This window comes from Protopterus annectens, chromosome 2.part1, assembly GCF_019279795.1.
Source record: "Protopterus annectens isolate FY-2018-M chromosome 2.part1, PAN1.0, whole genome shotgun sequence".
Lineage (NCBI taxonomy): Eukaryota > Metazoa > Chordata > Ceratodontiformes > Protopteridae > Protopterus > Protopterus annectens.
Genome location: NC_056729.1, coordinates 665,178,699 through 665,206,228, shown reverse-complemented (window position 1 = coordinate 665,206,228; position 27,530 = coordinate 665,178,699). Strand labels below are relative to the sequence as shown.

At 42.7% G+C, this 27,530-nt stretch overlaps 1 protein-coding gene across 1 annotated transcript in view; it reads left to right on the top strand.

The window, feature by feature from the left end:
* The window catches only part of TMEM131L (transmembrane 131 like), a gene marked incomplete in the record, with an annotated part of 1,995,267 nt that overhangs the window by 1,474,340 nt on the left and 493,397 nt on the right, over window positions 1-27,530 (top strand). The window contains 1 exon segment of the mRNA XM_044062407.1: window positions 19,596-20,200. Coding sequence (XP_043918342.1) covers window positions 19,596-20,200 — 605 coding nt within the window.

Sequence of the window (27,530 nt, the reverse complement as noted above, 5' to 3'; positions counted from 1 at the left end):
TTGATTCCACTGTTCTGAAGAGTTTATTCCCTTTAGCCACCCAAGAAAGAAGGTGCTAGGGACACTGTCCCAGCCAGCAAGAATGAAGGCGAGATGGGACAACATAACATTAAGAAGTTATGTACTCACCATAACGTTCCATGTTTGCTGTCCATAATCTTGCCTCCCACCCTCCTTCCCCCAACCTTTACTTGTGGAGGATTGAGAAGAATTTTTTATTGGTTGTGAATTGTGTTTTCTGCTTCCCTTCTTGCCTCTTGAGACATAGGCTAATAACTATTACCTTTGGGATTTTTGTATGATTTCAAATGTGTTTGTATTTCGAAAACAAGATCTGGGTTATTTTCCCTAAGCATGATGGGATAGGGTATAGGCTTGAAATCTCGAGCTTTAGTATTAGGCCAAGTCGGAACCGATGCTCGGTTTCAAACCCAACCAGCAAGAATGAAGGCAAGATTATGGACAACAAACATGGAACGTTGTAGTGAGTACATAACTTCTTCTTATACACTTGTGCAAGCCCTTAGATAGCTTCTTAAAGGTACATATACACACATTGATCTACATCCTCCCTCTTAAAAAGATTGCCCTTGGTAAAAACAATATTAGAGTTAGACATACATTATTGTAAACAATAGAAACAAAACACGATGTTCATGTCCAAGTTGCCATTATTCTGTTACATGGTCTGGAGATACGACTGGATCTCGTAACATAACAATCTGAACTGAATTTAGCAACAGGAACGGTCTTCAGTGAACAACACATGTCAAGAACTTCTGGATTCGTCACAGGAATGGGACTATTCTCTGGAACATCTTGTGGAATTGCAACAGCGGACAACTCACTCTGAGATCGTCTTTCTCACAGGCTATGTGCTGTGGTATAGTCTTGGACACTGGTCTCATGTGTTTCCGAATCTGCCTGAACTCTGCTCCTTGTGATTCCACAATGTACGATCTCTGCTCTGGGCAAATACTCTTCATGACTCCAATCTGATCATAACCTTTGGACATTTGCATCCTTACCTCTCCTCCTTCCCGTAATGAATGGATTGGTTTACTGGTCTTATTGTAGTAGGACATCTAGGTTAAATGCTTCTTCAACAGATTGGTTTTCACTAACCTGTTGTTCTTGACACATGGAACCAACACTTGAATTCTGATTAGCAATGTGGTCCTGGTTGTTTCGACGGAAGTCTCTGGGCAGGTGAACCAAGATGTTTATCACAAAGAATATTTCTGAGATTCAAGAGATTCAGGAAAACATCACTACTGTCTCGCTTTGATTTCTCTAGTAACTGTTTTGCACTTTGAACTGCATATTCTGCCAAATCACTTGACTGCAGGTACTCAGGGCTACATGTGACTTGAGTAAAGTCCCATTCATCAAAAAATCTTTTGAACTGTTGGCTTGTAAACTGCGTGCCATTGTCAGAAATAATTTTGTGCAGACTGTCATGGACTGCATAATGACGCTTCATCTTAGTACATCTTAGACAGTACTGGATGATAGGTTAGGAAGTAGGTCAATCTTGCACCAGTTGGAATAAGAGTCTGCTAATACCAAATGTTGACCATTCCACTCGAAAATATCAGTGGCTACTGTCGACCAAGGTAGTTCAGGAATCTGGTTTAGCTGAAATGGTTTGTGTTGATGCGGCTTAGTACTGTTACACACGGAACAAGATAAAAGTGCCCTTCTTTTGGTAGAGTCGTTTCCTGGGTGACCATGATGCAATATAGTAATGTACTCTGTTTGCAAGGACTTTGGAACAATTACTTTTGGACCTTTCATAATGATACCATTGTCAGACAAAATCTCAACTCTGTATGGAAAATAAGGTTGTACTTTTTGAGGTAAACTAGATTGCTTTGACTGGTTTCCTTGATTGATAAAGTGGTTGAGCCTTTGTAAAACTGGATTTGTGGTTGTATGATCTCTCAGCTCATCAAGATGTGTGGAGGAAACATTTCTCACTTCCATGACTTCAGAATTAAGGTTGTCATTCTCATGCTGTTCCGTGGCATTTCTGGGCAATCTGGATGATCTATCAGCAAGATAAAGAAGTTTGCCTTTCTTGTAGACAAGAGTTAAATTATACATCTACATTCTCAACATCATACCTTGCAGTCTGGCTGGAGCTGAATGCATAGGGTTGCTCAAGATAGTGACTAGAGGCTGGTGGTCTGTTTCGATCGGGATAGTCTAACATAAACATAATCATGGAACTTCGAACATGCAAACACAATTGTCAAAGGCTCTTTCTCTATCTGAGCATACTGCATTTCAGTTTGGGTAAGAGATCTCGAAGCATTGGCAACAGGTTGACCCTCTTGTAGAATGACTGCACCTAGCCCAAATTTTGAAGCATTATGAAAGAGTAACTGGCTTGTGAACATCATAATATCTGAGAGTTGGTGCACTGGCAGTGCTCTGTTTCAGGACATCAGATGGTCTTTGGTGTTGCTCTAACCAAGACCAGGATGCATCTTTACATGTCAGGTTGTGCTGAAAGTTGTCTCAAGTCTGGAATGAACTTGCCTAGATAGTTAACCATGCCAAGAAAACGTTGCAGGACTTGAACATTGTCTGGAGCTGGCATCTTGAGAATGGCTGTTTGCTTTGAAGGGTCTGGTCATAGGCCTGAAGTAGTAAATAAATGGCCAACATAAGTAACCTCTTGTAGCCTGAATTTACATTTCTGTGGATTGAGCTTAAGAGTCACTTGAGGTGCTATTTCCAGAATTTTTCTGATGTTTCTGTCATACTCATCTTCACCATTACCTCCTACTAGTATGTCTACTGTAATAACACAAGGATACCCAGAAAAAAATGTATACCATTGCATGTTGAAAGACTTCACTTGCACAGTTTATCCCAAATGGCATTCTCAAAAACTGTACCTGGCAAATGGTGTACTGAAAGTAGTTAACCATGAGGATTTCTTGTCAAGCTGAATTTGCCAAAATGAACTCTTTGTATCTAGGACAGAAAAAAGTGGCATTTGGCATCAGAGCTGCGACTTCTTTTGACTGTGCACATTGGTTGATGAGGTCTTTTTAATACTTTGTTCAAATCTCATGGATCATTACGTATTTTGATGTCATTTGAACTTTTCTTATGAACTACCACTGTGGAAGATATACCCACTCAGTTGGTTCTGCAACTGGACAAATCACACCTTGTCACAACATTTTATCTAGCTTGGCTTTGACTATGTTCTGCATAGCTATTGGAACTTTTCGAGCTGGTCTGATAACTGGACTGACATGTGGGTCTAACTTCATGGAGTGCACAACTGGAAGCTTCCCTAATTTGTCTTTGGTTGAAAAAGATATTTGAAAAAATATACTAGGCGAAATTAGAGTAGTGGTCTTTCAAGCTAACATGGTGGACTTCCTTATTAAATGAAAGCAGTCCCATTTTTAAATCATCTCTGAGCCCTAATAATGACTGGACGTGCCTTTTGACCACATAAAGTAACAAGTTGTAGCTTCTTCCAGCAGAGTAACATGAAAGCACTACTGAGCCCCTCAGTCTGAATTTCTTCACCACAAACCAAGAAAGTGAAATACGCCACAAATACTCAAAGTTCCTGCTGCAGAGCCAAAATCAAACTCAGTAAAGGTAGACATAACTATTTATTATAAAGCGCTTTTCATCTCACTTTGTAGCGGGACTTCTTCAGATAAAATCATTGTTACAAACAAACATTTAAATACATCCCTACTTCCTATCATACATCAGTCAGGAATACCTTCCACTTAACACTTTCATCCTTTGTAATGCCTAACTCACAGCCTACCAGTACTTTACGTTGTGCTGCAATTATAAGCAATGGTACTATCGCCTATTACTTTTGTTTAAAAATTATTAAAACTCTACTTTAGGTTGTACTCTGTGGTAAGCAGTGATGTAACCCACATTTGTTTTTATATTTAAAAGTTATTTTAAGAAAATGGCAAAAGTATATACAATTCAACAGTTTTTTATATAAAAAATAATAATAAAAGCTGTAAGACAAATAGTGACAAATTTAACCCGAGCCTATTACTTTGGCCCTGTTTATATCGCATCACCTCAACAAGCTTTTCAACTTTAGTATACATAAAATTGAACTCATTTCATTAAGACCTGGGAAGTGGCAGGCATTAGTCTGAAGCTGCCATAAAAGTTCTAACCTCTCTAACATCAGGGAGAGTGGCCCACTGTCAGTCACTCTGTACTACCTGGTCTATGGCCCGAAATTTAAACTTATAGTCCTCATGTTCTATCATATGCCTTGCCAGTGTATATTCTTGTTTTTTCCTTGATATATACTATAAAGGTGTTCATAAACATGCTGTCTAAGTTTCCTGTCTGTTTTCCCTATATAGTATACTGGGCAATGCTGGCACTGGGCCATGTGTACTACCATTCTAGATTGGCAGTCAAGTTTCTGTCTAAGTTTAAATTTCGGGCCATAGACCAGGTAGTACAGAGTGACTGAGGGGGGCCATTCTCCCTGATGTTAGAGAGGTTAGAACTTTTGTGGCAGCTTCGGACCAACGTCTGCCACTTCCCAGGTCTTAATGAAATGAGTTCAGTTTTATGCATACTAAAGTGGAAAAGCTTGTTGAAGTGATGTAATATAAACAGAGCCAAAGAAATAGGCTCTGGTTAAATTTGTCGCTATTTGTCTTACAACTTTTATTATTATTTTTTATATAAAAAAACTGTTGAATTGTATATACATTTGGCATTTTCTTAAAACAACTTTTAAATATAAAAAGAAATGAGGGTTACATCACTGCTCATCACAGAGTACAACCTAAAGTGAGGGTTTAATAACTTTTAAACAAAAGTAATAGGGGATAACACCATTGCTTATAATTGCAACACAAGTTGAAGTAATGGTAGACTTTGAGTTAGGCATTATAAAGGATGAAAAGGTTAAGTGTAACGTGGTTAAGTGGAAGGTATTCCTGATTGATGTATGACAGGAAGTAGGAATGTATTTAAATGTTTGCTTGTAACAATGATTTTATCTGAAGAAGTCCCACTACAAAGTGAGACGAAAAGTGCTTTATAATAAATAGATCTAAAGTAGTTAACTTCATTTGGTCTGCAACCTGTGGGTACTGGATCCGTCCTTGGATCCGAGCCGGCAGCTTTACCTAGCTAAAAGATCCGAGCTCCTAGCTCCTCCCCCTACCTATAATCCCCTGCTACACATCCCCCAACCTCAGATCTAGTTTGCCGCGGCTTGTAGCAGCTTCTAAAGACGAGCTCTTAGGCGTGGGTGAGAAATTTCCAGTTTGATAAAAACCTTTTCAAATCTTTTTTTCTAAATTTCTTTGGTGTGTGTGTTTTGTTTAGCCCCCTTTATCGACTAATATATTTAGCGTATTTTTTTTGTGGTAAATTTACTTCAAATTTTGTTTTATTCCCTCCCCCTAGTGCGTGAGTGTGTGGTGTGATGGCTGAAGGGCCTAAAGCCATTTTTTCTAAATGCACTGAGTGTGGTCATAAGCTGTCCCCAGCCAATGGCCACACTCAGTGTGTTATTTCCCTGGGGGTGGCCCATTTAACCACCCAGCTGCCAGGTTTGTGCGGCTTTTAACCCCCGGGCTATCAGGGATAGGAGGAACAAGCTAATCCTGGCGGGATTGTTGCCCCCGGATTCTTCTTCCTCCTCTCCCTCAAAGCACCGGTCATGGCTGCGGCTTCCGTGCCTTCCAATCCCCCTCCCTTATTGGGGACTCAAACTCCCTCTGCTTCTCAGGGTGAGGGGGACTCTTCTTCCTCTTCTAAAGAAAAAAGGAGAGATAAGGACCGGCACAAGCATAAAAGGTGGTTTGAGTCTCATCCCTCAGCCCCACCAGCTAAGGTAGCTAGTCCCGCTAAGAGGGCCACTGGTTCTCCTCATTCTTGGCTCCGTTCTCCTTGCTTTTCCCCGGAGCTGGAAGAGGAGTACCGGCCTCCCTCGAGGTGGCCCTACAGGCCCGCCTCTACGACCTCCTCCAGATCCACCAGAAGCTTGATCGACGCTGATTTGGACCAGATGATGTGTCGTTTCCTACAGGCTCAAATGCAGATGGGGGTGCTCCAGCCTCCCCTCCTCCAGGGGGGAGCTCGGCCCCTTTCTTTACCCCGATCGCTCCTTCTCCGACCCGGTTTAGGGTTTCGGAGTCTTCGGATCCATGCCGTTTCGGACCCGGGGAACAGTCGGCGCCAACGGTCTTGATTACTTCGCCGCAGACTATGCCCTCGAGCGTGTCTGATCCTAGCTCTCGGGGCCGAGAGCCGAGCGTTGGATCCATGGGGGGAATTGTCTCTTCGGTGCCGTTTAGGTCGGAGCACACTTCCCTCTCAGGTTCGACTGCATCGGCTCCGACGCCGATCCCTGCATCGGAGCCGAGGGGGCTGCTCTCAGAGCCAGGGGAGAGCGGATCGCCCTCGGTGTTTGATGTAGTGGAAAGGGTGCTGTCGAGGACTTCCAGATCCCCGGTCCGGGCTGTGGATTCATCTGTCACTCCTGCGCATTTGGACTTGTCCTCCGTTATCCGGCCACAGGGACAGCCTGCATCGGCGCTCCAGTTGATTCCCTTAGAGGAACAAGACCCCGTGGGTGAACCCTCCTCGGATAGCCCCACTGAGGAGGTTCCTCACTAACGAAGTGCAAAAGGAGGCACCAGGACTCCCCTGAGTCCCACACGGAGGACACAGACTTGGAGGAAGGGGAAGGTTCCCCATGGTCACCCCCTGAGGATGTCTTCTTTGGAGACATCATGGAGATGTTACGAATCAGAGGTGGGTGGTCTGCCCAAAAACCTTCCTTGGATGAGTCTGTGTTCCTGGAGGCATTTGATGCAGGCCCGTCTACTTCTTGGGTGTCCCCCCCTCCGGCTGACCCCCTGGTGGACTTAATTACCACCAGGGCTTGGAAGGAGCCGGACACCGTGGAGCCAATTCCCAGAAGGCCAGACAAGATACTTAGTCCCCCTTCTAATAGGCTGGCATGGTCTAAAGGTTCTCCAGTGGATGCCATGGTGGTGGCGGCTGCCACCAAGAAGGAACTAGCGCAGGAGAGTTCCTTGGTCCACCCTCCAGATAAGGAATCTCGGACGTTGGACCACATTGGAAAGCGGATGTTTGCTTCAGCTACCTTCTCTGTAAGGGCGCTGAACTATATGGCACACGTCATCAGACTCCAACGAGACTTGATTAAGGAATACGCTGGAGCCCCCCCGGAGTCCATGGCGGCCGAGGACAAATGCACCTTTTCAGCTCGCATGGCCACTCTGAAATCTATTACTAACACATCTATGCGGCTACTCTCCCATGCCATGGAGGGAGCGGCTAGGGCCAGCGAAGCAGGCATCGCTCTGCGGCGCCATGCCTGGCTCCGCCTTTGCGATTTTGCAAAACCCTTCAAGGCATCCTTCGCGAACGCGCCCTTTGACGGTTCTATGCTCTTTGGCAAGACCGTCTGCAACACGCTGGTCCAAAGCGAGAAAGACGGGAAGACGCTGTCTGCCATCGGGATCCGCTTCTCTAACCCCCAACGGTCCTTCTTGAGGAACCAGAGGGGACAAAAGAAGATGTGGTTCCGGAAATCACAGCAGTCCCGTCCCGCTTCGGACCCCTCATCCTTCAGAGGCAGAGGAGGACAAGGTGGTCACCAGCCCAGAGGCAGAGGGGGGCCGAGGAATCTCTGGTCTCGAGTACCTTTCTCGGAGAGGCCTGCGCATCAGCCCTAAGGGCTTACCCGACTGTTCCTCTCTGGAGGCAGTCGGGAGGCGTCTGTCGGAGCACCTCCAAACTTGGGTGTCTATTACTACGGATCGGTGGGTGCTCCAAATTATATCCAGAGGTTATTCCATTCCCTTTCTGAGTCTTCCCCCTCCTTTGAAACGCCTCCCCGATGTCCCACCTGATCAAAGGGAGGCAGCAGCTTCAGAAATTTCGAGGCTATTAGAAAAAAGAGCCATCCAGCACGTTCCCCCCAGGCCAGTCCGGATTGGGAAATTACTCCGGGTTCTTTTTAGTGCCAAAAATGACGGGGGACCTGAGGGCCTATCCTAGACCTCTCATCTCTAAACCTGTTCATCCCCAAAGAGAAATTCCGGATGGTCACTCTACAATCTGTTCTCCCCTTCCTATAGGAGAACGACTGGATATGCTCCATAGACCTCAAGCATGCGTACTACCACATTCTGATGGACAGACGTTCCAGGAGGTTCCTTCCGCTTTCAGCTGAGAGCCAGTCACTATCAATTCAGGGCTTTTCCATTCGGCCTCAGCTCAGCCCCCAGGGTGTTCACCAAGGTCATGGCAGTGGTCGCAGCCCACCTGAGCCTTCAGGGCATTCGGGTCTTTCCGTACCTGGACGACTGGCTCCTCACCGCCTCCACCAGGCATCAGCTCTGCTTTGCCAGGGATTATACTCTGGCTCTTACTCAGCGTCTGGGTATTACTGTAAACCTTCAAAAATCGTTCCTTCATCCTGTGCAGGTTCTGGAATTTATAGGGGCCAAGATAGATACACGCCACTCCAAGGCCTTTCTAACAACAGACAGGTTGCGCAGTTTGTCTCTTCATGTTTTGGCAATTCTCCAATCCCCAGCCCCACCTGCGGAATTAGTCCTGAGAGCTTTGGGCTCCATGGCGGCAGCCATCGGTCTGTTGCCCTTTGCGCGACTGCGCATGAGATTTCTTCAGTGGACTCTTCGGGTCCAATGGTCACTTTTACTGCACCCCTTGAACACCCCGATTCCCTTGAGCAGGGTTTGCAAGGACTCCCTTCTCTGGTGGCTTCACTCTCAGGAGCTGCGAGAGGGGAGACCGTTTGTCATGCCTCAGCCCCAAGCCACGTTGACCACGGATGCTTCTCGCCTCGGGTGGGGGGGCATGCTATGGGCAGAACCGTCCAAGACACGTGGACTCCCTCAGAGACCGTTCTGCATATCAATGTTCTGGAGATGAGGGCGGTGCTTCTGGCATTACAAGCCCTACAAGGCCTTCTTCCTCCGGGAACTATTGCAATTCAGACAGACAACATGGCTGTAGTCTGGTACATCAACAAACAGGGAGGAACCAGATCTTATCCCCTTTGCCGAGAGCCTATGAGAGTTTGGGAATGGGTGATCCCCACCAACCGCTTTCTGGTAGCAACGCACATTCCGGGCTGGACCAACATCCTTGCGGACAAGCTAAGTCGCTTGATCCTCACACCGTACGAGTGGTCTCTAAACCCGTTAGTAGCGAAACAAATCTTCCTCAAATGGGGTCTACCTTGCTGCGATCTTTTTGCTTCTCCGTTAAATACAAAGTGCAGCGAATTTTTCGCTCTAATTCCCGCAATAGGGGAGAGCCCTAGAGATGCTCTGGTTCATGCTTGGCCCCCCGGTCTCCTTTATGCTTATCCCCCGCTTCCGCTCATGACGAAGTTCCTGCAGAAAGCCCATCGGCATGGGAGCAAGATAATCCTCATAGCCCCATTCTGGCCTCGCCAGATCTGGTTCCCTTACCTGCGGTCTCACAGTGTAGTTCCTCCTTGGATCTTAGATCCCATTCCAGATCTAATTTTTCATCCTGCGGGATTACAACCCCCAAAGCTGGGCGACCTCAGGCTCACAGCTTGGTTGATCCAGTTCCGCTGATAGCAAGGACTCCCGGTATCTTGTCACCAGTGAAAGCTATTCTGGTAGCAGCACACAAACCTTCTACCAGAAAAATCTACAGTAGTAAATGGAAACGTATTTCCATCTGGGCCAAAGACAGGGGCTTAGACCCCTTTACTGTCCCTATTCCGACGATTCTTGATTTTCTGTCCCATATCTTTCATCAGGGAGCCAGTGCATCTACGGTTAAAGTACAGTTGGCAGCCATCTCTCATTTTCATATTGGGGATGATGTAGGATCACTGGCTTCCACCAGGATTTGCAAAACTTTTTTAAAAGGTGCCTTTCTGTTAAAACCGCCAGTTAAGTCTGCGGTCCCACCATGGGACTTAACATTGGTCCTACAGGCTTTGACGGGCCCTCCTTTCGAACCGGCTGCTTCTGCTCATTTGAAATTTTTATCTTGGAAAGCAGCCTTCCTGATCGCAATAACTTCAGCCAGGAGAGTGTCTGAGCTTCAAGCCCTCTGTATGAAACCCCCTTACCTAATATTTCATAAGGACAGAGTTTCTCTCAGGACTAATCCTTCCTTCCTCCCTAAAGTAGCCTCTGAGTCGGATATTAATCAGTCTATTAATCTGCCAGTGTTTTTCCCCAATTTCCAGAATAAAGGGGAATACAAATTACACAAATTGGATGTACATAGACAACTGCGTTTTTATTTGCACAGGACAGAAATCAACCGTAAATCTGATCAATTGTTTGTGTTCTTTGCCAAATCTTCTCTAGGTAAACCTATGACCAAAGTTACTTTAGCCAATTGGATTTCACAATGCATCATTCAGGCCTATTTAGCTTCAAACAAACCGGTACCTGTGGGAATCCATGCTCATTCAACCAGATCCATAGCTACCTCTGCAGCGTTCTGGTCTAGAGTCCCTATAGACGACATATGTTCAGCAGCTACTTGGTCCTCCTCTCATACATTAATTTCCCATTATAAATTGGATATGATATCCAGGAGTACGGCTTCCTTTGGCTCCGCGGTGCTCTAGAATATTCTTCCTTGAGGGCCACCCAAGGTTTATAGGTAGCTGGGGACTCTGTCCCACAGGTTGCAGACCAAATGAAGTTAACTACTTCAGATAAAGAAGTTATGTACTCACCATAACGTTCCATCTGAGTAGGTAACTTCATTTGTCTGCAACCGACCCCCCCCCCCTCCATTCCCCCTAACCAGTTTTGTGCTTCTTAACCATGGGATAGGATTGCTCATGCTGTTAGGCAGTAGGTTACTGGCCTCTTTCGAGGATCCTGTGGAGTCTTTATAGGCAAACTCGATCAGAGGATGGGGGATATGTAGCAGGGGATTATGGGTAGGGGAGGAGCTAGGAGCTCAGATCTTTTAGCTAGGTAAAGCTGCCGGCTCGGATCAGAGGACGGATCCGATACCCACAGGTTGCAGACAAATGAAGTTACCTACTCAGATGGAACGTTATGGTGAGTACATAACTTATTTTTTTGTCTACCTTTACCGAGTTTGATTTTGGCTCTGCAGCAGCAACTTTGAGTATTTGTGGTGAATTTCTTCACCACCATAAACAACAAGCTTCCCACACCTTGCCAACTCAAGCCTTTTACCATGGCACACACTAGCAAATATTTCTGCTGAAATAACATTGCACTTAGGACCTGTGTCAACTTTGAGCTCTCTGGGTTTGCCATTTATCCGAACAGTACAAAATAGTTTATTCTTTGCCCTTAAATCTACTGCATCAACTGTTTCATAAAGCACTGACACACCATCAACATAAAGAGTAGGGTTGCAGCTTTCAAACGTATGAACTCATTTCTTAGAAAGTTCCCTTTTAGTAAAATTATGTGAGCCTTTTGATTTACAAAACCTCTTGAAATTATTCCATTGATTGCATTTGTAGCACTCTGATCAAAACCTTAAACATGTTTCTCTTTTAGATTTATGGTTTCCACAACAGTTACTACAGTTGGCAATGAAACTAGGTTGGGGCTCATGTTTTGTGTTTGCTGACTCATTCTTATGCTTCACTGAGACTGTGCGAACTCTGGAATTTGCTGGAAAGTTCTGGGGTTTACCAGTAGGTGCTGCAGGGGCTACAGTTGCTGCCATGTGCTTGGGCCTGTTTCTTTTGACCATGTACTGCATACTATCAATATGAGCTTTATCATTGAGCCTTCTAGAGCTGTTATCATTTGTAAGCATATTTGTGTGCCTTTCTCTGAGCTAATATATCTGACAACTCTCAATGGCCTTATTCAAAGTTAAGTCACTGTCACAAAGCAAACTCTTTCATACAGCATCATCTTTAATAGAACACACAAGTCTGTCCTTTATCAGCTCATCCCTTAAATCACAAAATCTGCATGTTTTAGTCTTATTTCTTAAGTCAGTTATATTTACTGCAAAAGTTTTACCAGGCTTTTGATCCCTTATGTAAAATACGTGCCTTTCCATTGTAACATTTGTCTGGGGGGTTACACATTTCTCTAAATTTATGTTTTAAGCATTCAGGGTCCTCCCTTGACTCAGCCGGTACAACAATATGATGGTTTTCCCCCTCGCCTACAAAGATAGCAGGTGCATGCACAAATGAACACTTAAGTAGAATAAATGCCTTTGTACGGTCATCCGAAAATGCAGCCTGTATGAAAATGTCATACTCTTGCTGAAACGCTCTCCAGTTCTTTGCAATATTATTGTCAAACACAAGTGCACTGGGTTTTCAAAATCCTTCTGCCATGCCCACAAAGTGTGCACAAACACACTGAAAATATGCCCCTCTTAATTATGTACGAACAAACTGTTCTGCGAGCTTGTAATAACATTCAAATACACAATAAACTCTTTGAAATACTGTACTTTGCAAGTGGTATATGCTCAGATTTGGCTGTATTTTTCAAAATAACTTTACTGCAATACTGCACAAACATGCAAACACTTCATAAACTTTTGATAACTCTGATATCTTTAATATGAGAACTACATGCTTATCGAAAATGCAGTTTCCTCTTATTTTATTAGTTTTATGCAATTCAGAGTTTATTTCAAACATTTTCCATAGTAATTCAATATTGTTATCAATATCGGACATATCTGTTTATTCGAATATCATTTAATGTGTTCTGTATGCCTCATTTCATATTTTGCGAATAAGAAATAGTTTTGAGCAAGTTTTAACATCTACAATTCGTTTCTGACCTGTTTTACGAATTATGCATGCAGTAGGGATAATTCACTCCTTTGTATTCCCCCAGTGTCAACTGGGTGCCCCTTGAACTCTAGTGCAAGAAACTGGAACTCTTTCTTGGCAGTAAGTCGTTTTAGCCATGCCTCTTCTGACACCATGTCACTCATCCCTCCCTAATATAGAAGACAAGCAGGCAGGGTATTTCGTTTAGATACTTTAATACATAGAAACACATCAGGATGGGTAGCAGCATCATAAAATATAAACAAAACTGGTTAGCAGACAGACCTTGCATACATATCTGCTTACATCTCAACAGCTTACTACAAAGTGGCAGTCAAGCTCACATGTGATCAGTATTTATACACTTGTACAAACCCTTAGATAGCTTCTTAAAGGTACATACACACACTCTTTGATCTACAGTTTATCTTCCTTTGGCCTCACTTACTCACAAGTCTTGGATTCTGGATCCAATTCCAGACCTCCTGTCTCACCTGACAGGCATGATCCATCCAGACACATCAAATCTTAGGCTGACGTCCTGGCTTCTCCAATTCCATTAATAACCAGACAACCTATGCTGTTGTTCCCCAGTCCAACATATATTTTTCCCTTCCCATAAACCTTCTACACATACAGTGGATATAAAAAGTGTACACACCCCTGTTAAAATCCCAGGTTTTTGTGATATAAAAAAATGAGACCACAATAAATCATTTCAGAACTTTTCCCACCTTTAATGTGACCTATAACCTGTACAATTCAATTGAAAAACAAAAAAAAAATCTGTTGGGGGAAAAATATAAAAAATAAAAAAACGTACAATAAGCTGGATGCATAAATGTGCACACCCTTAAACTAATACTTATTTATTTATTATTTATTTATTTTACATTTGTTAACCGGGATGGTCCGACTGGATACATGTCCTTTTTCAGCGGAGACCCGGGGAGAAAAGCTCCAACAGAGTTACATTGATAATTAGGTACAGTAAATGAGCTGAAAGAACTTAACAAAAACATAGGCTATTTACATACAAGTACAAGACTGCCATTACTATTTCTGAGATTACTACAAATGTAACATTAATAACATATTAGCAAGGACGGTAGGCAGTATAATGACATAGAGTTAGACAGGATACATATTTCTTTATCACAGTATACAAAGTACTTATCATCTTAGCTAGTTACATATTTCTTTATCACAGTATACAAAGTACTTATCATCTTAGCTAGTTGTTTATGTTTTAGTTAATGGCACAGAGCTAGTCTGGGTTTGAGCAAGGACATAGCCAGTGTGACTTGAAGTGGAGTTTTAGACTATTTTTGAATTGACTTAGAGAAGTTGCAAGCGTGATGTTATTTGGGAGAGAGTTCCATATTTTACCAGTGGTGTTGGCAAATAGCGCGTCACCACCTAGGTCGAGAGATTTAGTTGTTTGGACGAGGAGTCTGTTTGCTGAGCGAAGGCAGCTTAGATTGGAGTAGGGAGTCATTAAGTTTTTTAGTGCTGGGGTATTCTCAGGTTGTTTAAGGATTTTGAAGGCCTCTATGAGTTGGGACTGGTGAAGAATACTTTGATACTTTGATTTAATTACACCATTCAGTCTTCTTGGGTAGGAGTCTATCAGCATAGCACATCTTGACTTGGCAATATTTGTCCATGCGAGGACATCTCTTGTGCACAGCCCTCTTCAGGTCACCACACAGATTTTCTATTGGATTTAGGTCTGGGCTCTGGCTGGGCCATTCCAAAACTTTAATTTTCTTCTGGTGAAGCCATTCTTTTGTTGATTTGGGTGTATACTTGGGGTCATTTTCGGCTTAAATAGTGAAATTCCTCTTCATCTTTCTAATAGACGCCTGAAGGTTTTGGGCCAAAAGTGACTGGTATTTGGAAATGTTCATAATTCCCTCCACCTTGACTAAAGCCCCAGTTCCAGCTGAAGAAAAGCAACCCCAAAGCATGATACTGCCACTACCATGTTTCACCATGGGGATGGTGTTCTTTTGGTGATACCAAGTGTTGTTTTTGTGGCAAACTTGCCTTTTGGAATTGTGGCCAAAAAGTTCAACCCTGGTCTCATCAGACCATAACACGTTTACCCACATGCTTTTGGGAGACTTGATGTATTGTTTTGCAAATTTTAGTCATGCCTGGATGTTTTTCTGTGTAAGAAAAGGCTTCCGTCTTGCAACCCCATCCCATAGGCCAGACATATGGAGAATTTGGGAGATTGTTGTCACATGTAGTACACAACCAGTACTTGCCAGAAATTCCTGCAGCTCCTTCAGTGTTACTGTAGATCTCTTGGCAACCTCCCTGACCAGTTTTCATCTTGTCTTTTCATCACTTTTGGAGGGACGTCCAGTTCTTTTCAACGTCACTGTCGTCCCATATTTTCTCCACTTTTTGATGACTATCTTCACTGTGTTCCATGGCATATCCAATGCTGTGGACATTTTTTTTATACCCTTCTACTGACTGATACCTTTCAACAACAAGATCCCTTCACTGATTTGTAAGCTCTCTGTGAACCATGGCATTTGCTGTAGCAGGCAACTGAGTAAATGTCAGGAAAATCATACTAGGACAGCTGAACTTTATTTGGGGTTAATCAGAGTTTCTTTAATTTATGGCAGGTGTACCCAAGAAGACTGAATACAGCAATTAAATCAAAAGGTGCCTCAACAAAATATTAGTTTAAGAGTTTGCACACTTATGCAACCAGCTTATTGTACATTTTTTATTTTTTTATATTTTTCCCCTAACAGATTTGTTTGTTTTTCAATCGAATTGTACAGGTTATAGGTCACATTAAAGGTGGGAAAAGTAGGGAAATGATTTATTGTGGTCTCAGCTGCATGGAACAAATGACCACATGTAGTATTATCTTCTGACAATCTGAATCAGTTTAAGCATAATTTGGATACCTGGATAGGACAGTGGGCCTATGATCCGAGTATCCACAGTCATTGTTCAATGGCCTACGATCCTGAACACTGGTACCTATGAATTTATGTATTTATTTTATCAACCATAAAAAAAAATGTCTTGCCTACAGTCTGCAGCTACTTAGGAGGCTTGCTTCATTTCTCAGGAAAGAGGCAGGTATAGAACCCTGCCTGCTAGTATATTCCTTAATTGTAGCATTTTTTTTTTCTTGCAGCTTGTTTTCCTTCCAGCTGTCATATATGTGCATTTTACAACACTGTGTGAAGCAGTGTCCATATGTTGACCTGTTTATGGCTGCTGTTTGTGCTTATTGCAAGAGTGCACATTGCATTTTAGGTGATTATTGTCCTGGGCCTTTTCAGATGTGCATGGCCTGATTTGCTTAGGTTGAAGGAAGGGGATTTGATGGCAGCTGTTTAAAAGACTAGCTGCATTTATCATAGAAGAGACTGGTAAATGCTTTCTTCCATCATCTTTCAGAACATGTAGCATATGAGCCACTAAGCGCGCACAATTTAATTGTACATTTAGCCTTCTTGCAAGCTGTGCGAGATGTAGTTCACAAGTGTATGTGTAGCTGACAAGCAGTTTAATTTTCCATTATATGTAATTGCATACAGTTTATTTATTTATTTATTTAACATTTGTTTACTGGGAAAGTCTGACTGGGCAAGTTTTCCCATTTTCAGCAGAGGCCCCGGGAGAAAAGCTGCATATAATAATGTAACATAACAGTATTTTAAACAATAATGAAACAATCAGAGCAGTGATAGTAATACACATTACATAGTAACACATATTGTCACAGTTCAGGTTAGTAATAAAGCTAACAGGATCACTTAGTAACACATATTTTGGCAGTTACACTTGGTAACAAGAAATCATTCAGTGGAGTAGTGTCTAAGAGATTCAATAGCTTAATGTACAATGGAATAGTATCTCAGAGATACCTGTTTGGGTACTGTAAATTGTTGTGCTTAATGCTGTTATACTTAGAATCACATAGGATGGGTAAGCAAATAGAGATATAGTGAAATAGAGAGTAGGAGGAGAGAGGGTGTGGATGGGAGTAAGTAAGGTATTCAGTAAGCATAGCGATATAGTGAAAGTGGAGAGTAGGAAGAGAGAGGGTGAGGAGGGGAGAAATGGGTTCAGCCTGGTGAGGAACAGGAGCATACAAAACCAGTGCTATAGTTTATAGTAGTTAAGCATCACTACTTCATCAGAACACAGAAGCAGCTCTAGCCTTTATGGCTCAATTCTTTATGCCCTTTGCCTCCACATTGTATAAGTGGGTGATGTACGGGTATTCACATTTTAACCTTAGTCTGCTTCAGGTTTTGCTCTTTTTGCAGCTTTGCGGAGGATATTTTCAGAAATGCTGATCAGTAATTATCCTTGACAATAGGACAACTGCAACTAATTATTGTCCTTTTTCCATCTACTGAACCACAAGCCAACACCTAGACCACATTATCCTTTATATTATAAACAATGTATTGCTTTGTTGCCAGTTATCTGGTTTTATGGCATGTACCTACCATGATTACATTATCAGAATACACATTAAATTTTAAGGGATTTTTATTGTTCAGATGGATGTGAGCTTAACTTGTATTTCCTTTACGGTAGACCTTGGTCAGATTTGTTCATTTCAGTTATAACCACTCTATCCTTATCATTATTTTATTTGTTTATAATTGTTTATCATTGATTCACCTTTGTGTAGGCATCTAGATCTTTATTTTCTTTACAGTACGTACTCTTCAGTCTGTCCATTCTAGAGTTAGACGTATGTACTTGTGTGCAATATATACATAATCTTGCTGTTTGGGTATTTACTTTTTATGGTGCAGCTGTCTTAACCGTTTTTACAGTTGTCTTGTTCAGAGTAGTAGTAGCAGCATGTTAATATATTTAGCTTTTTTGCTGTTCATTCATTAGTTTTCTTTATTTAGCTAACCTTGGTTGGATCTTTTCACTACACAGTTTTGCTGTGTAGTGTATTATATAATTTTCCTGGTGCTGCCAGAGTTTTTTCTCACTTGTTATGGGGTCTAGCTGTGTATATGCAAAGGGCCTCCAAATTTCTCCATGCCAACTGCTTGTATTTGCAAATATCTGGATATGTGTGGGGAATATGTACCTGGTCATGTTGGAGATCCCCGGAGTAAAGCTGGGGGCCTGTACTAGTTCATTACAGTTCGCACCATGAGGTGAAACATTGCACGGATAGGCCCGTCTCAGCCTTACATGAATTACTGATGTGATCAGAGCCTGATGTATGAAATGGGCTTTAGGAATGCTGACTTGGGTGCTGAATTTAATTCCAGATCCATCCGTAACATAACTGCCATCCTATCTGACACCTTCCATTTGTTAGTAAGTTCTTGAGAAAGTAGTGTACTTGGATATGGAGTCCTATCCGAGAAATGACATCAACAATTTCTTACTAGGTTCTTTAATGACCTCCTGATAGTGATGGATAATAATCCTAACTCTGTACTGGCTCTACAAAGTCTTTCATCAGCATTTGACATGATTGACGAGTCCATCATACTTGACCAACTGAATCCTTACTACAGCATCACTGATGTTGTTTTGGTCTGGAAGAATGTAGAGAGTGGTCTCAGACGTAACTGTTCTACCTCCTACCCTCCCGACTGGTATTTTGCAGAGATTCATACTCCACCTACTTTTGTTCACAGTATATATGCTACCTCTTGGAAGATGTTATTCAATCAAGAGTGATTGCAGTGCCCTTGCAGTGATGAAAAAATGCAGCTTTACTTCTTGCTTCCTGAAGGATCTGTTGGTTGTTAGCCATTCATGGCTTGATAGTCAGTAACACGCTTTAATTCAGCACCTCCAAGACAGTGGAGATATTTCAATGCCAGCTCAATTTTCTAATGTCACCAAAAGTGGAAACTGTGCATTCCACAAGTGCACAATCTAGAGGTGATTATAGGTAACAAGATGACAGCAAAAGACCAGATCTCGGATGTTGTAAAATCCTCTTGCTTTCATGTTAAGAATACTGCTTTCATCAGGAACCTTACTCCATCCTAAGGTCTCCCTTCTGTGGTACATGCTCTACTCCCTTGCTGGTTGTGTTACTGTAACACCCTTTACCTAGAACTTCCAGATACAGAGCTTGATCACCTGCAGCTTGTTCAAAATTCCATAGACTACTTAATGGTGAGTGTATGTGCAACCATGTTACACTCGTTTTGCAGGTATTCTATTGGTTTCCCATCAGGGCATTACATAATTTCTAAGTCATTGTCTATAAATTCTTTTTACTGATATGTCTAGCCCTGCATATCAATGGGTCTCCCCCTAATAGCAGAATCTTTTGACCTGGTAACACCCAACCTTATCCCTGTTCTGTACCTCCTAGAGGTTGCTACTGGTTCCTGTCATGCAGCTTAAACTCTCTGCATTTCAGATATTTGTATATCGAGGACTATGGCTATGGAGCTACCTCCTTAGCTGAAAGAGTCTCCGGGCATTTTCTAAAGCTTTATTTATTTAACCAGTATATAACTAGCTTTTGGTTTGTCTGTTTTTATTTTTACAGGTAACTTAATGTTTTAAATGTTAATTTATTATTTTTATTGTTTTATACTTATTTTATTTACAGTATTTCATTACCTTATATTATTGTGCCATCATTTGTGCTATTGTACTGTTTACAGTGATTGGGCTGAAGCAGACGAGTAACCTTGAAATTAAAACTCTGCATTGCATATTAGCAAATGAGGAATGACATGTTTCTTCATTTCTTAATCTTTATTTTCAGAGGCCGAGGCAGTTGTAAGGCATTTGTGGATGCCTGCAGTTCATCGGACAGAAGCAAAGGAAAAGGATCACTTTCTGTTGGTACCCAGTCTGGCAGGAGTCAATGTGCATCGAAAAGGAGTCCTGGATCATCAAGTCACTCTCAGAAAAAGATCAAATGCTCTGTTTATTATAGCAGGTTGAAGCCCAACAATGCTTCATCTAACACTGTGACTGCTGCTGCCAGTGAGCAGTGTCAACAGACTACTGAAATTCAGGACTCCAGCTTAAGAGAAACTTTGTGTACTGAAGCTGCTCTTACTGAAAACTTGACTGACCTCAGCACTCGGGCAGTGGGCACTTTACCTCAAGAGAACATTCCTGAAAAAAAAAGTATTGCACTCAGTACTTTCCAACTAGAGTCTGCTTGTCTAGGCTGCATGGGGGAACAGAAGACACTTACGTTTCCTAAGGAAACCAGTTCAGAACTTCTTGTGCCTTTATCAGAGCTTGGAGAGCAGGAAATGTGCACATCTCTGGTAGCTAAAACTCAAGCTGAAAGTAATGACTCACCAGACATGCCTCATACACAAATTGCACTGCAGAACACTTCCAGACATTGTGGAGGTAACTTTCCACTTGCTTGTGTATTGTATTTGCATATCCTACGTAAAACAGTTTGCTATGGGAGAAATGGCTAGAGAAAGAAGTGTATTTGTTGAGTTGATAATAATTCCAATAGGTGCAATGTTTATTTAATGGACTGTGTTTTAAAGCCCAAATGTTAAATTGCAGAATTTCTTTTGTTCATTGTCAATTGACTGAGAGGAATACTGTAGACTTGCAAAACTACACTTAAGAGCATTTGCAATATAAAAATATTCCACGACTTCTGGAACTTCTGAGGATCTTCTCAGAATATGTCCTCCCCATTCATTATTGGAATGCATTGACCAAAGTTATTAACAATTCAGGTTAGGAAGTGGTTTTAAAAATGTACAGATAGCGACACTGAAACTGGCATCTTTATGAGGTAAACAAACAATATGAGTTTTACAGGTTAAACAGGTAACAAGTACTTGGCAACCTTTTATCTGCTGCTGGTGCAGTACCTGTTCTTTAAGTGTATCACCCTGCCACACTACATCTAAGGATTCTTCCCTCCTCCCACATTTCCATAGTGCTTTAAAGCAGAACAATATTCCCAGTATTAAATTAAGTCAGATTTGTTTCCTTTCTTCACTTAACAAAAAAATACACTTTATTCAGATGCTTTTAATGTAATTGTGTTCTTCCTACTGTATTACCTTACTTTGTTTAGCTGCTTGCTTTTAAGTGTTTAAGTGCTTTTATTCTGCTGCATTTATTACTGCTTTTAGTAGCCTGATTAAGTTTGTCTGTTACTCTAAGCCTCTTAGTTTTGGTTTTAGCACTTCGGCTTCAGACCAGTTATTTTACATTTAAGAAGGTTTTTGTGGTCTACACTCTTGTGGATGAACCCTTATCAAAACCCTTTCTCCATAAGTCCATCCAAGTATTCAGAACACTATGTCTGGACAATTCCCATCAGTTTCTCCTGCCTTCCTAGTCGACATGGGCATACTGAGACAGTGTAGCAACTGTCTCATGTTCACTGACAGGCCTCTTCTCCTAATACATCATTTTTTACTTGTGAGAAATGCATTTACATCAGTAACCTGGAATCCATGCTCTCTTGCGCCACAGTCTGTACTCCTAACAAAGAGGAGATTGCTGGCACAAACACCACACCATTCACATCACATAGCCAACAAGCACAGCACACACCCACCTACGCAGAGTCCTCAATTAAAACTTTCCTAAACAGCAGAGACCTCCACACTCACAAGCATTCCACACAGAACACCAAACACATCAGACACAGCAGACAACACACCAGTGTCTCACAGTTACAGCCCATAAGGCATAACAATACACCAACACAGCGCATAAGGCATAACAGTAAACCAAACATACTACACATTGATGACTCAATAGTGAGACAAACCGATGTTCCTCTCACCAAGCTTGACAAGGAGAAGGTCACAGTCAGTTGTCTGTTAGGTGCCAGAATCCGCCACATCACTCACCACTTGAGTCTCTCCAGAAAAGGTACATGTATGACTGTGTCATTGTCCATGTTGGGGTGAATGACTTGAGATGTACCTCCCTAGACTGTATAAAGAGAGACATGATTGAACTCTCAGAGTATGTGTCCAAGGTAGGTATGACCGTAGCCCTAAGCAGCATCCTACCTTCACCAAGAATGATACGTCAGTATCAACAAAAAAATAATTGTCTTCAACAAATGGCTTAGTTTCTGCTGTCATTCTAAGGGGATCCAGTATCTGTGTGCCTGGGATGACATGGTTGACCGTCCTCGATGCTTTGCCAGAGATGGCCTCCACCTGTCACCCCTGGGATTCCAGATTCTGGCCAAGGCTGTTGCATCCCCCACTGTGCCTTTTTTAGGCAATGCCCCAAAGACAAATCTTCTAACATAAAAGATCTGTCAAAAAGCAAATTGAAGGTATTGCTGCTTACCATTAGGATCCTTAACTTGCAAATGCACTCACTGGAGGCTCGCCTCGTACTGGAAGATGCCGACGTCTGTGCAGTCATGGAAACATGGTTCAAGGCTGCGGAGAGCACCCTTGTCTTACCAGGTTATACCTCATTCCACACATTCTGACCCCAAAATGAGGTCGGGAAGACTAAGGGTAGTGGAGTCTCTATCTTCATTAATGACAAGCATACCTCCAGTCTGGTTTGCCAATATGATGTACTAGAACTACATCAGGCGCAACTGACAGTTGGCAAGACACCCGTCCAGGTTATAGCCAGCTATAGATCCCCTCCATGACTCAGGACACCCACTCTTCCTATCTGGACCTACTTGACTCCATCTAGGTACCCCCTAACAGCCTGATACTTGGTGACTTTGACTACCCCCACCATAGACTGGGTGAACTATTCCTGCACTAATGCACTCTCCCAATGATTCCTTTTCTTCATCAGTTCTAACACACTAGACCATCTTGTGTCATACCCCACAAGGGGAGACAACATTCTGGACTTGGTTATCACTAACATGGGCGACCGCTGCACCACTCCCATTGCAAGTTCTTCCCTGGTGAGATCAGATCATTGGTCTGTCTCATTTGAAGTCTCTATCCCACCCAACCCAGGCTACAAAAAACGGCTAGAAAACTTCTCAAAGCTGACTACAACCTCCTAAGGGAGGGTATCAATAGCTTCACACCACCACCACCCCCCCCTAAGAGGATGCCGACAACTATGCTGAACAGTATGCCATGCAGTATACAAGCACCTGTACAACTGCATGGACTCAGCCATAACCAACAGAACTAAAACCTGCTCCTCAAGGAAACACAAACCTGTCTGGTGGACATCCTCTATCAACAGGCATTTCAACAAAAGGAAGGGGCTATTGTCCAAGGCTAAAAAGGAACAAATTCCAAATTGGAAAAACTCTCTCCTTAGCCTCAACAAGCAAATTAGATCACTAGTGAAAACCTCCAGAGCCAATTATGAATCAAAACTAGCATCTGAAACAAAGGGTAAACCACAAAGTGTTTTTCAATTATGTCAGGAACCTCCATGGCAAAGCCCAGGTTTGTTCTAAATTAGCACTTAACGGCATCACTTACACTGATCCTGTTGACTTAGCCACCCTGCTTGCAGATAGGTTCAGAGCAAACTTCACCCCATGCCCCCCCCCAAAATGCCCATTCGACATCCCTGATATGTATCCTGCACGTCACATCTCCATAGATCAAGTGTTAAAGGCCCTGTCCAAGTCACGTAACACAGCTTCCAGGGGACCTGATAGTATCCTAGGCTGTATTCTGCACCATCTCCAGCAAGAACTAGCTTCACCATTGAGCACCCTATTCAGCCACAACCTGAGTACAGGCTTCATTCCAGTAGAGTGGAGAACTGCTGTTGTCATCCCCTTGCACAAAGGTGGTGCCACTGCTGACCCTGGAAAATATCGCCCCATTAGCTTGACAAGTCTGATCTGTAAAGCCATGGAGTGTATTATTATAGATCTCATAAACAAGGACATAGGCAGTCGCCAAGCCTTTGACCTCACCCAGTCCAGATTCATCAAGGGCAGATCTTGCCTATTGAACCTGGTTGACTTCTTTGAGACTGTCACCAAGGCCCTGGACTAGGGAAAGTCAGTACATACAGTTTACCTTGACTTGCCCAAAGGCTTTGACACAATCCCCAACTTAAGCATCATAGAAAAGCTAACACAACTTGGCGTAAATCCCTGTCTCATTAGGTGGGTGGCCAACTGGCTCACCGATGGGACTCACAGGGTCAAAATAGGCACCTCCACCTCCAACAGCAAAACTGTCACTAGTGGTATTCCCCAGGGATCTGCCTGGGACCCCTTACTGTTTGGCATCTACTTCTCAGAGGTCGAGGAAAAGACAAAAGGCCTATGGCTGCCAAAGTTTGCAGATGACTGTAAGTTGGGTGCTGTCATTGATTCCCCATATGATGTTAACATACCATAAGAGGGTCTCACAGCCACAAATGACTGTTGCCAAAGTCATGACTTTAAGTTAAACGCAAAAAAATGTATTGTCATTCCATGCAGCAAAAACATGACCCATACTGATTATGACATTCACTGCAGTCCCCTAAGCACACAACCTGTGTTGAGAGACCTGGGTACACAGGTTGACAACAATCTCACATTCAACCATGAGGCAGTGGTCAGAAAAGCCTTTTACTTGGTTCATCTCGTAAGTAAAGGGATTGCATTGAGAAAAAAGGTTATTAGCTCTCTGTACTCTTTCCTCATTAGGCAAATAAATTGAGTACAGCGCCCCATTTGATGTGTACCTCTCCAAACACCTGCACCAACTGGAAAGGCCACAGAAATAGCTCACAAAGAGAATCCATGGCCTCTAAAACCTGCCAAAAAATGTGTCATCATCCCCTTTGGGAACAAACCGTTTCCCATGAATTACCACATTGATGGTAGTCTACTGAACATAGAAGGCGTTGTAAGAGATCTGGGAACACAGGTTGACAGCAACTTCTCTTTTGACCACCACATTGCCACTGTGGTCAGAAAGTCCTTCTATGTTTCACATCTCATTACTAAGGGTTTTGCATCCAGGAAGAAAGAAGTCATTGTCTCCCTCTACTCTTCCCTTGTTAGGCCAATCATGTAGTACAGTGCCCCTTTTGGCATGTACCTCACTAAACACCTGCAACAACTGGAGAGGCTGCAAAAGTACCTCACAAAGAAGATCTTAGGTCTTAAACGTTTATCCTATATGGACAGACTAAAAAAAAACTTCCAACTATTCTCTGTCTCATATCCCCTCCTTAGAGGCGATCTGTGCTTGACTTACAAAGCCAGGTCTGACCCAGCTCTGTAAGAAATGCTACATCTAAAGAAATCCCTCTGAACCACACGCTCCAGAGACCTCAACCTCATTACCACAATCAACAAAACAGGCTGGCCATGCTAAGGAATAGACTTCCCATACATGTCAAGCAGAGCACCTCACTGGCCCTGTTCAAGAGAAATCTTGATGAGTGGATGGGAAATAGAAAATTCACCCTGGGGATCACTCCAGTGGCTTTACTCAACAGAGGCGCTGGGAACTAAAGTTGGGTGGCATGATGCCAGTGTAATCCTAAGGGCTAGGCTTGTAAAGGCTCCAGGGCCATTAGCCTAGTACACACCTATGAACCTATGTGGACAGGCTCAATTCACTATCACTCTACTCGGTGTCATACAGATTGCTCAGAGGTGATCTGTGTCTCACCTACAAGGCAGTCTCTGACCCTGCCCTACTAGAGATGCTCCATATCCATAAGTCTAACTCCTCGTGCATTACCCACTTGAAAGGCCTAAAATCTAACATGCAACATCAACACAACCTGCTAGAGAAGGTTTGTCTCACAGAGGCTGCCCCCGTCTCTGGAATAGACTTCCCATACACGTCAGAGTACTTTGCTGAACCTTTTCAAGCGCAACCTTGATGAGTGGATGGGAAATCACAGATTTGTGCCAGGGGTTCCACCTGCATCCCTCATTGACGGGCGAAAAGTGCTGACTGAGGTTTCTTTTTTGGGGATAAATTCTTGGCTAGGCTTGTAAGGGCCCCAAGGCCATTAGCCTAGTAACTTCCTGTGATCCTACTGGGGGTATAGGCATAGGATGTATCAAATTTCTTAGAACTGTCTGAATTTTTCCATGTGTAAGGGGATACTGTCATACCTCTCAACCTGGAAACATCAAAAAGCTGGACAAAGGCCCATGAAAAATAGGTACAGCTGGCCAACATTCTGTATGCTGATTAACATAAAATGTGTATACAGTGGATATAAAAAGTGTACACACCCCTGTTAAAATGCCAGGTTTTTGTGATATAAAAAAATGAGACCACAATAAATCATTTCAAAACTTTTCCCACCTTTAATGCGACCTATAACCTGTACAATTCACTTGACAAACAAACAAATCTGTTAGGGGGAAAAATGTAAAAAATAAAAAAAGTACAATAAGCTGATTGCATAAGTGTGCACACCGTTAAACTAATACTTTGTTGAAGCACCTTTTGATTTAATTACAGCATTCAGTCTTCTTGGGTACACACCTGCCATCAATTAAAGAGACTATGATTAACCCCAAATAAAGTTCAGCTGTCCTAATAGGATTTTCTTGACATGTACTCAGTTGCCTGCTACAGCAAAAGCCATGGTTCGCAGAGAGCTTTTGCTGTAGCAGGCAACTGAGTACATGTCACCATCGAGGGGATCTCGTTGTTGAAAGGTATCAGTCAGTAGAAGGGTACAAAAAAAATTTCCACAGCATTGGATATACCATGGAACACAGTGAAGGCAGTCATCAAAAAGTGGAGGAAATATGGGACAACATTGACGTTGCAAAGAACTGGTCGTCCATCCAAAATTGATGAAAAGACAAGATGAAAACTGGTCAGGGAGGCTGCCAAGAGACCTACAGTAACACTGAAGGAGCTGGAGGAATTTCTGGCAAGTACTGGTTGTGTACTACATGTGACAAAAATCTCCCATATTCTCCTATGTCTGGACTGTGGAATAGGGTTGCAAGATGGAAGCCTTTTCTTACACAAAAAAAATCCAGCCCTAGGTAAAATTTGCAAAACAGTACATCAAGTCTCCCAAAAGCATGTGGGAAAATTTGTTATGGTCTGATGAGACCAAGGTTGACCCCTTTTTGGCCACAATTCCAAAAGGTGCATTTGGCGCAAAAACAACACTTCTCATCACCAAAAGAAAATCATCCCCACGGTAAAGCATGGTGGTGGCAGTATCATGCTTTGGGTTGCTTTTCTTCAGCTGTAACTGGGGCTTTAGTCAAGGTGGAGGGAATTATGAACAGTTCCAAATACCAGTCACTTTTAGCCCAAAACCTTCAGGCATCTGCTAGAAACTGAAGATGAAGAGGAATTTCACCTTTCAACACGACAGTGACCCTAAGCATACATACAAATCAAAAAAAGAATGGCTTCACCAGAAGAAAATTAAAGTTTTGGAATGGCCCAGCCAGAGCCCAGACCTAAATCCAGTAGAAAATCTGTGGGGTGACCTGAAGAGGGCTGTGCGCAAGAGATGCCCTCGCAGTCTGACAGATTTGGAGCGCTTTTGCAAGGAAGAGTGGGCAAATTTTGCCAAGTCAAGATGTGCCATACTGATAGACTCATACCCAAGAAAACTGAATGCTGTAATTAAATCAAAATGTGCTTCAACAAAGTATTAGTTTAAGGGTGTGCACACTTATGCGACCAGCTTATTGTATGTTTTTTATTTTTTATATTTTTTCCCTTAACAGATTTGTTTGTTTTTCAATTGAATTGTACAGGTTGTAGGTCACATTAAAGGTGGGATATGTTTTGAAATG